This window comes from Oppia nitens, unplaced genomic scaffold, assembly GCF_028296485.1.
Source record: "Oppia nitens isolate AA-2021 unplaced genomic scaffold, nextdenovo-longstitch-racon4-pilon3 scaffold17_pilon_pilon_pilon, whole genome shotgun sequence".
Classification (NCBI taxonomy): Eukaryota; Metazoa; Arthropoda; class Arachnida; order Sarcoptiformes; family Oppiidae; genus Oppia; species Oppia nitens.
This window is the reverse complement of record NW_026533196.1, coordinates 2,092,994-2,108,136: the sequence shown is the minus strand read 5'-3', so window position 1 is coordinate 2,108,136 and position 15,143 is coordinate 2,092,994. Positions and strand designations below refer to the sequence as shown.

At 28.7% G+C, this 15,143-nt stretch overlaps 1 protein-coding gene across 4 annotated transcripts in view; it reads right to left on the bottom strand.

The window, feature by feature from the left end:
- The window catches only part of LOC128965570 (homeobox protein cut-like), a 162,417-nt gene that overhangs the window by 3,511 nt on the left and 143,763 nt on the right, over positions 1–15,143 (bottom strand). For 3 of the 4 annotated variants that reach the window (XM_054312274.1, XM_054312278.1, XM_054312277.1), the window contains 3 exons: positions 2,037–2,207; positions 1,442–1,516; positions 66–990 (listed from right to left, as the gene is read on the bottom strand). In XM_054312274.1, the coding sequence (XP_054168249.1) occupies positions 66–990; positions 1,442–1,516; positions 2,037–2,207 (1,171 nt within the window). The remainder of the gene's footprint in view (positions 1–65; positions 991–1,441; positions 1,517–2,036; positions 2,208–15,143) is intronic. The other variant, XM_054312275.1, reaches the window with a different exon arrangement.

The following is a 15,143-nucleotide window of genomic DNA, read 5'->3' as shown; positions in this document are numbered from 1 at the left end:
TGTAATTTAATAAAAAATAATTAAATTTTATTTACTGTATAATTAAAATATAACGGCAAACATACCTTTACGGGGAACCATATTCTTAAGGAAATATATGCACCGGTCATCTGCAGCCCAGGCGTGCATTTTTCGATAAGAATCTCTTCCTTTTTCTGTTAGCTTATCCCATGGCTTTGGCTTCGATAGCAGTTCGCTAACTGTGCCCTGGGATAGGCCTAACACATATTTGGCGAACAGTCGCTGTCCTATGTTATGGACAGACAACAACTCGCGAACACATCGGGAGATATTCAGTGTATTTAGCGTTTCATTCATATATTTCTCAACATTTACTCTCAACTGTTGCTGCAGTTTATCGTATTGCGCTCCGATTGCTCCTTGAGGTGAGCTCCGGGCGTTGTGGCCACTCATGTCAAGGCTGGCCGGACTATTACTTGTATGGTTAGCGGCAGAGTCATCATTACACCTGTCCATTATTGCACTGGTACTGGTGGGTGTGCCAGCACTGCCATTCGACTTGGCGTCGGCCTCATCATTGGATGTGGGCGGCGGCGATGGCGATCCCGTGGCGTTGTTTGAACTGTTTTGATCATTGCTTTGGCCTAATATCACCTCTCGGTGTTTGAACGCCTTGGCGTACGAATTGACAATCTCTTCGCCCAGCATTGAGCCAAAGGTCTCGACGTTACCCAAACTCTGATAGGGCGGCATAAACGGCGGCACCAAATGTCTGGGCAATGTCTGTCCCAAATCGTTGACCGCTTTGATAGCCGTGTTCTCAGATTGAAGTGCTTTAGACTTCTCCAAGAGATACATCTCAAATGGTTTTTGTTCGCGCATTGCATTTGCACCGATTTGGCCCAACTCTGCTTTGAGCACTTGGAGCTCACGCTTGACATCTTCGTAATCCCTTTGCTTATCGAGTTTCTCCTCTAAATGTTTGATAATTTTATTTTTCTGCGTCAATATCTCCTCCAGTTGTGTGATCTGTGATTAACAGTTAAATGTGAAATATTATGTTTTAAACTAACACTTAACAACAAAAAACTAGAAAAAAAAGTTTTCCTAAAAAACTAAATTTTGGACCTAAACTTTGACAACTATGCTAATCAACTAATTAGCCCATAAAATAAGTACTTTATAATATTATGCATCGGTAGGCAATAGTGAAGCTATACTACAAAAATTTAATAGACTATCGGAAAGGCCACTAATAATGTAATTAAAGTTTTACATCTAATTAACCCATTGCTAGTAATTATAACCCATTTAGAAATCGAAAAAAGCCATTAAATGTTAAAAAGTTTTAGTATAGCTTTCATTTATAAATAATATTAAAAGTTTGTTTCAAAACTGTTATTTACAATTAAAGTTTTATGTATATATATATTGTATAACAAAAAAATCAGGTATTTATTAACATTTGATATTCAATTACCTGAGCAGCGGTAGTCTCTTTAAGTGTTATTATAGTGGACTGCAATCTATGAATGTCATCGACAAGCCGTGAGATCTGTACACAACACCAGACATATATAGGAAAAGGCCATACAATTAGATTTAAAGAAATTGAAAGAGAAATGTATTGAAATGTTAGTATTTTTGGTTAATGTAATATACTCTTTAAAAAAGAGTCAAATGTTGCCAAAACACAGGGAGATTAGGCACAGGGATCGACATTTGATTTAAATGATGCAAACATTGAAGCAAAACGTTGAACTGTACGATGACTTAGAGCTCATTTATTGTCAGCGCTTAGTAGCCAACGGAGCGGACAATGAAGTTATTAAATACTAGTTTTGACTACAATTTTGGTCTAAAAGTTTACCTAAAATAACGCCAACATATTGTTACTAAAGTTGACAATTGTATGCTATCTTATGTTAAGCTAATGTTAATACAATGTAATAAATCTTTACAGAAATCTTGTTTTACATGTTGTATAGAAATGTTTATATAATTTTTTAAAGTCGATGTTTAACACCAGAAGTTGATGTAAAAAGAAGAGAAAAACAGAGTGATAGAGTGTTTACCTCCTTTTCCTTTATGGCCAGTCGATTGTCAGCCATAGCTGATGATGAGGATGTGCTCAATGAAGGGTTTGACGGCCTCTCAATGCTTATCGAGTGATTTGAATTGTCGTCGGATTCAGACTTTTTCATATTATTAACTAAATTATTGTCTTCATTTGTATTGCCAAAAGACTGCAATGAAAAAATACAACAATAAAACACATATTAGTTATTGTTTAGATTTGATTTCATAATTCAATGAGTTTATCGGTAAAATTATTATTATTATTATTTAATATATTATTACTATAACTAAAAATAGATTTAAATGTTAACAAATAATAGTAAACGAAAACAACAAAAATATAATAGAAAATAAATAAATCATAAAAAAATTACTAAAGATTTAAAAAAAAACTTCAGGAATCTTATCATTTTATCAAAAAAATAATGTATTTATTATTATGAAAAATTATATACATAATTTCAAATTGTTTTAGACTATAACATAAGTACCGGTGCAAAGCGCATCGGGCAAAACAAATTGTTGGCAAACAATGTTAAATAAATTGTCAACTTTTGTTGTTGTTGTTTGTTATTAGTTTTACATATATTGTTGTATTTTTTAAAAAAACTAGTCAACTCTGTCAACCATTAAATCCTTAATTCAAATGACATACAAAATTACAGCAACTAATAGGTAGACAAAATTATATATAATGTATATAATACTTAGTACAATACACATAGTCAAAGTAATTTAACCAACATAAAAGTTACCCAATAATTTGTGGCAAACCATATAACACATACAGGACTGGTATTTATTTAAAGTATGGTATGGTTGACTGTAACAACAATCCCAGTTACTACCAAAAAAATCATATAATACTAATTTTGCTTGTTTATCAATTGAGGCCTAAATATTAATTATAGAAATAGTAATAGTAGTAGTTTTATGGCAAATAATAATTATTAATTACAAATGTATTAATAGATTTGTTACTAATTATTTAAAATATGTATATAATTTTTTTATGGCAAAACAATATTTAGATTTTCAGGTGGTTTTTGCAAAAAAAAAACTATTGCCACACAAATTGAGTTATGAGTTGTTTTTATCTCTCAATTTAAAAACTTTTTTGTTGTTTGTGTTATATATGTGTGTATTTAATAATCACAGTCAATGTCCTATACTATCGGGTGTTTATTGAGTTACTAATATTATGGCAGAATAAATGGTGGCCACAAAATAGGTGAACAATAGATAATTGAAGATAAAAATAGCAAATAATCGACAATACAGTTGGCCGCCAATCACAAGCTTATGGTCGCCGGTCTTGTAATGATTGAAAACGATTTAAACCATTAAATGGCAATTTTTATGCCAATTTTGATCAGTAAAAGTCACGATTGAGAGCTTGTATGTCATTCAATGTTTGTGTGACTATTGATGTGGGAAAGTTGGGGCAACTTTTTTTTCTAGTGGCGACCTTTGCATTGGTACAGTCATCAAAAGCCATAACATTAATGGCGAGATATATGTCTAAACTTCAAATGCTATTATGTAACCAACAGTTACTTCAATGCGAACATATGGCAGTGCATAGTAGTGGGCAAAGTGCCGGTACTTCTCAAACACCATACCAGAGCTGGTGTGCCCAGTGTTTTGAGTTATGAAACACTAGTGAAACACTTTTTCTGCTGAAAAAATTGGCTCAAAAATGTTTGACTGAATATGACATAACTCATCACAACAACAATGAGAGAGAGAGAGAGAGAGAGAGAGAGAGAGAGAGAGAGAGAGAGAGAGAGAGAGAGAGAGAACAGCAGGTCCTTTCATAGACTGCCTGAGTTGGTACTGATGGCCGGCATTTCTAACAAGAATGGGAGAGAGAGAGAGAGAGAGAGAGAGAGAGAGAGAGAGAGAGAGAGTATAGAGAGCATAGCACCCGATCTGTCGGCTCAAATACAGCCAATGTTGTGGAACGTTAAGAGGCCACTAGTACACCATCACCAATGGCACCGGTACTCAATAGACTAAATAATAGCACTGATTGAGAGACTAAAGTGAGAAAAAGAGAGAACGAGAGAGAGAAAGACGGGTGAAATAGTGAGTGACTGAGTAGTGACTGAATTGAATGAGAGTTAGTCTTACAAACAGTCAGTTAAACAGTTATTCTCTTCACTATTATGAGAGCCTTTAGAGCCCATCCATGAATGGCATTGCAATACATATGCAGAGACACGATATTAAAAGTCTGAGTCGAGTATAAAATATGATAAAACGGTCGATTCATAGCCATTACCCGCACACCAATGCTAGTCATAGTCAATATCACTTATATTGGTTTTATACCGTTTGGCTATTAGTATATCCGGTAAAAGACATATAACTCGCCGCAAAAGACCGGGTATCACAAAGATTGGCAAAACATATATAAAACATATTTCAATATAAATATATATTTATAAGTCATCTGAGACTAGAGTACCATTTATTAGTAATATTGTACACAACATAACGTTTCTCTCCCTTTTGCAAAGTTTTATATAATAGTTAATGATTTCCTGGCAATGACACCGTCACGTATGCAATGTTGAGTCGGCACCAGTATATCAACCATTGGACGACCATTCAATTGCACGCATCGGTCGATCAATTTTTAGAGAGAAAGAAAGAAAGAAAGAGGGAGAGAAAGAGAGAGAGAAAGAGAGAGAGAAAGAGAAATAGACTAAAAACGAAAAATCGAAATCATGAGTATATTATCATTACATAAGACATTGAGGAATGGCATCAATATAACTGAGTAGTGTATTAGGTCTATGCTGTTATCATTATTATACAAATACATTCATTATGTAATAAGTTTTAAGAGCCTAAGCCGTGCCATCAGATCCTACAGGAATTGATGCAGAAATTATTAATGAATAACACATACTATATATTGTTATAATAGATATACAAATATATCAGTAGACAGGATATGGCAGTGAATAGTCAACTGTGCTTTCGATTATTGTTATCCCACTTGCACTACAAAAATGTTGAGACATTAAATGTATATTAAAAATTTTAACAAAATTTAAATTACAACTTTAAAAATTTATTATATTTATGATATAATTTGTTAACAATTGAACAACAATTCAATTGAAATGCAAAGCATATAACTGACCCAACAATCCATTGAATCCATTGAATTCTCTATGAGATTCTTGCGATTCTCAATATGAATGCCATTCAATTAGATTATCATTAAAGCGAAAGTGCACTTAAAATATATATATATATACTGAAAGTTATATAATACATATGTATAATATGGTACAGTATTATAATATATAGATGTGACTCTCATTTGAATAGTCAGTACTCTCTATCTCTCTCTCAGTTAAAAGAGTATCCTTTTTGACTTATAGTCGTTGAGCTACTAATGAGTAAATACTTTTAAAATAACACAGTATTACCAATTAGTATTAGTTATGCCGTATATATATATATAATATTTATGTATATATGTTGTACTATTAGTGTTGCAAATATTTGCTGGTAATGTATGCATCGCTAACATTAGATAACATTTTGTCAAAAAGTGTATTCACCACAAACTGGCAGCTCTTTTCTCTAAATCTGAATCACAAAAATACATCACTAGTAATACGATATTTACACTAATGGATAGTTATATACCGGTGCTATTGGCACTAAAAGACGAGTCCAAAACTACTAGTCTTTTAAAGACCTGGTTTATACATATATTTCTGAAAATGACTAATCTTTGCTGTCAAACACTTTTGCCACTATTACAGCATTTTATCGTTGAGTGATATAATTTTGTGTTAAATTGTTGTTAAATACATTTTTATTACTCATAACATCTATTTGTAGTCCATATTTATATTGCCATCACTTGTCTTATTCTTATTCTTTTTCTTTCTTTTTTACTTATTTTCAGACATATTCTGACATTATTTTTTGCACAATATTACTAACATTAGTATACATTATGTTATGAAACCATATTATACATATATATTCAGTATATATTGATATCTACATGTATATGATATAATATATAATGTTGAGTACAAATGAGAAAATTTAATTTAAAAATTTAAGCATAACTTTAAATAGCGTTAGAAAAAAACAAAAAAAAGAGAGAGAAAGAAAGTAAATCTGTTTTTTTAAATGAAAATCTTTAGTTTTTAGCACTCATTTCTCTTTTAGTCATAACTCTTGACAAAAGTATTAAATGTTACTTTTTGTGATATTATTTATATGCTGTTGTGCTAGAGATTTAAAACTAATTTTATTGCTTGTAATAATAATAATAATCATAAAAATAATATAAATATATATATGTATATATAAATTTATGTTATATATGTATAAGTTATGTGTGGACTTCATTTGTGAGAAAAAAAGAGGAAGAGTGGGATGATATGTGAGAGAGATTTTTGAATAATATATATAAATTCACACAAAAGTTATTCACTCAATGAATATAAATATTGCAAAAGAATACCTTAAAAATAATGAAAATCTCTTTTTTCAGGATATGATAAAAGGCTAATAATATACATATATAGATACATATATATAATATACAGTATATACATACATATGTATAAATAATGAACAAAATGAGAGGGAATGGGAGAGAAAAGAAAAATAATTTAGTGAATAACTCGATAGAGCTATAAAACAATAGATAGTGTTGTAAATAATATGGCAAATGATTATATTTTCGGTTAAATAATTATTATTATTCGTCTCATCAAAGCTTTTGCAAAAACAGAGACAAAAGAGTTTGTGATGTTTTATGATTACTACCAGTGTATACATGCATATGATATGTCCATTGTCTCAATGGCTGTATGTGACTGTATATATCTTATATGTATATATATATTGCACACTGACATGTATTGCCTCCATCACTAGTACTACACTCTGGCAGTGCATCAATTCATACATCAAATTTTTAGACAACACTGGTGTACACAACAGTACAGTGCTATTTGTGTGATGAGAAGGGACATACACTATGAAATGAATGCATGTATGAACTTATTTATATTTATTGGTGGGTTTGGACGCATTTTTGTTATACAATATGTTAACAGAATATTCTGCTAATAGTTATCAAAGCTTTACACAAATAAATTAACTTCTGTTGGGATGAAAAGATTATTAATTTTGAATTTGAGAGACTGCTCTCCTCTCACTCTCACTCTCTCTCTCGATTTTGGCCTCTCATCTAAAGCTAACTCCCAGTCCTCTCTCTCTCTCTCTCTCTCTCTCTCTCTCTCTCTCTCTCTCTCTCTCTCTCTCTCTCTCTCTCTCTGGAATGCATTATTCGGATGAGTGAACATAAAGTTAAACTACAAAAACGTTTAAAAGACATTAAAAGTTTTGCTTCAAAGAGTTACAACTATTGAATTGGGTTTAGATATGATGTGTGTATAGGCATAGCATAGGCATCGATAGCAATACCGTCCAAACAGAGCAAATGCAATGCCATAAGTCAACGACTATAAAGCCCTTTATAGCCCTATCGCTATAACCTTATGGATGACTGTATTTATAGCCAAAAGTTGTTAATCGTTATTAAGGGGCGCACTGTTATTAAAGCCCAGTTAATGAATATTCATGAGCTAACGAATCCCTGCAATATTTATATACATTCTATTAGTTTGTACACTAATAATGGATAAGTAAAATATATGGCCATAGAGTATATAATAAGAGGAATGGGATGCCAGTGCTTCTCAAGAGATAAATAGAGAGAAAGACAGAGAAAATCACAAGTTTATGAAATGAACAGATTATTAGTTCATAACAAAAGACAATATTAGTAAAAGTTGTGACAATACTATAACAGTCAAAAGCTAACCGACCAGACAACACACTAAGCCCTAACTGGGATTAAATGCCATAATATCGAAATGAGGCGTAAGATTCACTCAAATATTAAAATTAAAATACATAGATATCATAGTTTGAGCTAAAACTTAAATATTAATACATAAGTTTAAGAGCACACAAAACACTAATGTAAATCATTTATTTAACTAAATATAAATATATATATATGAATAGCATATGTGACGTTTGCACTAATTGTCATTTACGTTAAATTATTATTACTTATTATTACTATTTTTATAACCAAAACTTATGCCGACAAATAGACTGTATGATAGTTCATTAAATACAGTATATCTATTCATACAAACAAATATTAATATTATGAGAAAATGTTGACAAAAAATTAATCTGAGAGGGATTACTACTAACTGATTGCACCGCAAAAATTATACTCAATAATGTAAATCTCATACAAATTGCAAACATTTCATCCATTCATTTACTTTAATTAATTTCATTCGCTTTTCTTATATATTCATTTAAATAATATTATAGTTAAACAAATCTCTCTCTCTCTCTCTCTCTTTCTCTAATTTTTTTGTGGACCCACACTATAATTATTTTCATATTTTAATAACACATATTTATTATATATATATATATATATATATATATAGAGAGAGAGAGAGAGAGAGAGAGAGAGAGCACAAGTGAATGGCCAGAATTAATAAGATTGGTTAGAGTTAGGAGTCATTTGCCAAATCAAATTGAGTAGAAATTTTGCAGACAAAAAGCCAACAAATAAAATAATATTATTTTTTCTGTATATTGTTTTGTGTAAAATTTATTTTGAATAGTGTTTGAACAGAGAAAAACAATTTATGTTAATCACAGTGCAATCAAACAGCGAAATCACATTTTTAAAAACTACTGACTCTCTCTCTCTCATTATATTTCCTTATACTGTATTATTGTATGTATTATATAAGTGAAAAAATTGTTTCATTTAACACAACTAATAGCTAAATCATAAATTTTTTTTATAAACACTTTCTTTACCTATACTTATGTGACGACTTTTTTTTTATTAATAACAAGTAATAAACAATAAGTTTTTATATGAAATTAGATGAATGTTATTTAGTCAATAATATCGTAAATATTAAAAAATTAGTTTTACATGTAATACGAGAGCAAGTTTTCAAGCAAATGGCTCGCAGTTTGCATATTATATAATATAAGATCTTTATTTGTATAAAAAATAAGGGAATGAGAGGCTGAGCCAAATCCAGTATCAAACAGTGCAATAAAGACAACATCATTATATTGGCACCAGTCATATGTCTTATACTTAACAAAGCACTCTATAAGCCGTATCCCAACGATTAGGACTTATGATTGTATATAAATAATATTAATATCTATCATATAATAATAATAATATATAAAAAGAGGCGAATAGGAAATATAGCCTACAATTAGAGCTGAAGACATATTCACAACTATTACGGGTTGATTGCAATTTAGGCTATCATTTAATGGATGGCAATCATAATCATCTAATGCACACAAAGAGGTACAATCATCAAGAAAGTGGGTGGGATTGCAGGCCATTCATGACACACACACACACACACACACACACACACACACTTGCCCTCCACAACACTGACAACAGCACATAMTATGTATAGTATATATAAAAACATGGGATGTGAACACAATTGCCATTCAATTCATTGATAATTTCGTCAAAACATTATTACGTGAAAATGAAAATTACAAAAAAAGTTTTATTAAAGAAAATGCTATTATATCTAAACTCAATATCAAKGAGAGCACAGCTCTCTCTCTCTCTCTCTCTCTCTCTCTCTCTCTCTCTCTCTCTCTCTCTCTCTCTCTCTTGTAGTGATCATTAAAAGAGATGACAAAAATGGTCACAATTATAATGGAGCCCATCATTGAATATCATTAATACAGTTTATATATAATAAATATATGTTGTGCTGATATTAAAAGGCATTAATTTATTGTTGAAAAGCTATAGATATAATCAACTTCTATATAGATATTTATATATTATATGACATCAATTTTAATACACTCTATATTACTATATATCAATTAACAGTAATTTAAACCTAATATTCAGTTCATTTTCATATCATGTAATATACTCTATGAGATATGATATGCTATTAAATAGGTATTGAATTTATGGCTTTTTTAACAATAAATTATTAAAATATATGTATTTTAATAACTGATTAGCTTAACAACAAAATTAATATCAATAATGATATGAAAATGTATTTAATATTATATTGAAATAATAAAAGTTTGTTTCAAAATATTACATGAAAACATTTTTGCTAAATTAAATATTGAAGTAAATTATTGAATAAATGCGTGATTAATATTAAGCATAACTTTAGATACATATTATTAAAATCCTTGAAACCAAATATTTTATAAATAATAAAATAATTAAAAAAAATTCTAAATTAATTATTTAAGCCATTTATGAAATGATTGAAGTGAATTAGTGTTATTTTATGAAAATCAATGAAATATATACTATAATTAATTTGGTAGTTAAGTTTGTGCTGTATTTAAAATACACATTAAATTTTCAAAGTTAATAAAATTTATTTATTTTGTTAGTTAAAAAATATTTAATGAAAAATAAACATAAGCTTCAAAATTATTATATAAATGATTTACACTTATGACAATACTTTTATGTATTACTGGTGAAAAAATTTTAACATTATTTGTGAATATAGTATTCAAATAATAGTTAAACTAATGGTGTAAACGCAATAACCCGATAGCCAGTAAACCAAAAATATTTTATATGTAGTGTAAAGCATAAGAAAAGTGGAAAATTTAAAGCCATATCATTAATGCAGCGGAAAAATGGTTAGTTTGGCGTATATTATATGTATAAATAGTATGTATTTATCGGTAGATAAGCCACAACAATGAACACATACACCGCAAATATATTAAGCATTGTTTAGTTGTGAATCATCGGCTATAATCAACATCTCTCTTACAATTATACACCCGACAGCACCGACAGCACCGGCACATACTGTACACTATGTGACACTTATTTTCTATATAGTCGTTTGTTTGTGTAGGCAATATAGTTGTGTGTTTGGTCTTTAAAACAGCCAAAACAGTACAAACAAAAACTCAAAACTCAAAATTAGACTAAAATTTATTACTTTTAAATATTAAAGTAATTTTTTGCCAAATGAAACACTGGTTTGTATTGGACAGGGATTGCTAAGGGATAGTAGTGTACAGTGAAAGCACCAATTTTTCCATTGCATTGCACTTTACATTAGATTCCTCTATCTCTTTGCGCACAAAGACTTTTTTGAATTATAAAAATTTATTTGATTTTAATTTGAATCAAAATTTATTTAGCTTTGAATAAATAGTGAGTAAGTGAAAGACAAAACTAAAATATATTTATAAATACAGATAACTCTAATATCTATATCTATTATATAGATATATATATATATATATATATATATATATATATAATATAATACAAAATGTGCATAAATATAATCACTATTTTCTAAATGTTTTTCTAATTTGTACGACAAATACATTATAGTAATTAGTAAATTACATCTAATTTAAAACCATGAGTCTATAAACATATTATTACTAATGGATTCACAATTCAACAAACTTTTCAATTGGACTCTTAATGAACTATCTTTTAATTTCTATTAGACATTCAACTAATGGTTTATAATATATAAATCAATAAAAAAAATTTAAAAGTAAAATTTGATAAAATTATATATTCAAGTGATATAATATATCAAATGTTTATTCAAATAAGAAATGAGAAGAATATATGGGAAAGTAGTTAAACAAAAGATGACAACAAGAGATGCAAAGTTATAAAACTAATGTTACCTTTTAATAAAAATTTGTTTTATTTTAACAAATTTTGTTAAATTCAAATAATATGATCAGGACTTGAATAGTAAATATCATTTATACAAACATCGCACCAATAGTTAGTTAAGTTTGACATTTGTTGTCAAATTGTCTTAAAATGCTTGGCTATACCTCAAAGTCTTGACGTGAAGAATCATATGAACAAAACATTAACACAAAGTTTATACAAATGTTTATAATTTGTATTTAAAAATAAGTAATTTTATTCTTTCTTATTATTATTTGTTTTATACATAAATTATAATACACTTCACTAACTAATAAAAATATATACAACTTTGCAAACAATCAAATATATGTATGTATTTTAATAATTTTCAATGTATTGGGCGTCAACTGTGAGAAAAGTTTTAACAAGTTTTTAGTGTTAATAAATATCTCTATATATTATTGCCATTTCATAGACACATAAATAAAATTAATGAAATATATTTTTTAAAATATCTAATATATATATATATTTACTATATATGTATAGTTTTGCCGATAAATTGTTATATTATTAATAATATATACAATGTTTTATGTTTAACATCATTGCGAATGCGTTAGTTATTGAGTGTAATTAAAAGATTAAATATAAATATGAATTCCCAATAAATTATAATTTTTTGAGATACAGTCACCACCAGTGATATTGTCAATCATACGACAAGAAATAAATTGTTTTATATATTTATATATTAAAACTTATATCAATCGATGTGTACATAAATATATATAAAATTACATTTACAGTGTGTTTGTGTGTGCATTAGGATAGAGATAAAAAAGTCGTGGAGTTATAAAGCAATAAATACAACAACAATGCAATTGAATGGTAAGGTGTGTGCGGCAAAAAAGGTACACAAAAGAGCATTAAAGGCCGGGTGGTCTCTATGTATGTATGTGTGTGTATGCCATCAACACACAAATACATACCGATCCTAAATTAGGATTCCTAATGTAACTATTTTGCAATTTTCTACCATGCTCATTGCTCAACTATAAATTGATGCTTATTGTTTGCATCAAATTGACATTACAATCAATTGCCAGTACCTGTTGATGACTGATGGCTTTTATAGCCAGTGGTGACTCTACTCTACTCTAATCATATTTATTCACTTATTAGACAATAGCTTATTAATATTGGATGCCATGTAACTAATATACACTACTATTACAATAATTCATGTGATTTTTATTATTATTATATAATATAATATGCTTTGCAATCAATTTATTATATTTTCGTGTTTTATAATTATATATAGTTTTATATATTTGATTATTTAATTATTGACGCAAAGCTTAAAACAGAGAAAAGAGAGAGAGAGACTAATTTATTACATATCGATATAAGGTATCAAAATTGTAAATATGTAGAAATAAAACAAAGCAATAAGTTATAAAAATGATAACTTTTTGGGTTCAATATCTTAAATTTTTATCGTAACTATAAGTTAAACATGTTTTATGACTATTTATTGCGTCCAATATCTATTGCTTATAACATTTTTCTATTGCTTTTTCATATATATTTATATACACCAATAGTGTTCATACAATTGCTAAACAATAATATATTACTATTAATGGCGTTTTGACTATAATATAATAAAACTTTGATCGCAAAATATAAGACTTTATATATAATTAAATACAACACAAACTGTTTTTTATGTACACTTCAAGTCCAAAACTAATGTATAAAAATCTATAAAAGTTTTTTCAACACAATATGTGCGCTCAATAACTGATAATGAACTGCGGTTTGGCTTCTGATAACTGGCCATAAAAATTGTTTTTACTTAAGACATACAATAATAATTGCGACAAAGGTTTATAAATCAGACCAATAATTGAAATTATAACCAAACAGAAGATGACATTAATATGATTGTAAACATTATATACATTATATTGTATACACTTTTGTCTCCCTCTCCGCAAGTATTACATAGTGTTTGTCAGTCACTAAACACTCGCTTTTCCTCTCAATTGAGCCTTAAATTCAATTCACTCGCAAATCAAATCAATAAATCAATGGATTTAATATCGGGTAAAGTAGTGGATAGGGATTACATGACTGTACGTTATATTATAAATAATCTTATTTTTTATGACCGATCATAAAGAATGGCCAAAATAAGAGCACAATATTTACGATTATTATTATTATTATTACTATTTCTGTATATATTTTCTCATTTTTTCGTAACTATTGTTTTTGTCTCAATTATCGTCAATGAAATAAACGTAAAATACTGAGCAAAGAATGTGATTGAAATAATAACATAACTGAGCTATTGATAGCATTGACTAAACTTCGCACACAATATCTCTACACACAAAAAGAGTGACATTTTTTGACAACAAAATCTATAATAATAGTCTCTATCCATAACATGAAATAGTTTATTGATATGACATTTCATATCCAAACATATACTTCAATTGATGGCTCCGATACACTGATTGTTTGTTCATTTAATGTACTGTATATGTAGTGCTATGGATATGCGCTTATGACTGACTTATAAGTAGATATATATTTAAGTGTTATATAGTCTTGAATATTACAATTATTACATTATATTGATGTTATGTCTTACGATTACTACTACTATTACTATTATTATTATTATTTGTTATATACATTAACTCTGTACAATAATTTATAACCAAAATTTATATACAACGTATAGAAATTGGTAGTAAAATAATTTGATGGCAATCCCAGTCCTCATAACTAAGTTAAGAGAATTGGAGAGAAAGAGTCGGTAACTAACTGTAGTCATACACGCAATGACATACAGGCGCTGAAAATTGAGAAGTTTTTCAAATCAACTCCTAAGCCTCTAAAACCTAACCAAACCATACATACAGTATATAAAATATATACACACCGTATATAAGCACTCAATTCAATGCAATTAATTATTAAAAGAGCACATAATATATATAACCAATACTCTACTAAATATTATAGTGAAGTGCATGTAATTCAAACTACAACTATAAAAATGAGTTTTCTCTCCGACTATACTCTCAAATCTCAATCTTTTTTCTCTTTTACTATTTCTGCTACTCTTTAACTATCAGCTCTCTCTCTCTCTCTCTCTCTCTCTCTCTCTCTCTCTCTCTCTCTCTCTCATACAGAGTTGACGACACAATAAGATAACGAAGAAAAATACGCTTTTGCTCTCAATTTATTGTACTAAAAGTAATAATATATGAATTAATGAGAGTAAGTACAGCACTCGACACAAGTAAAT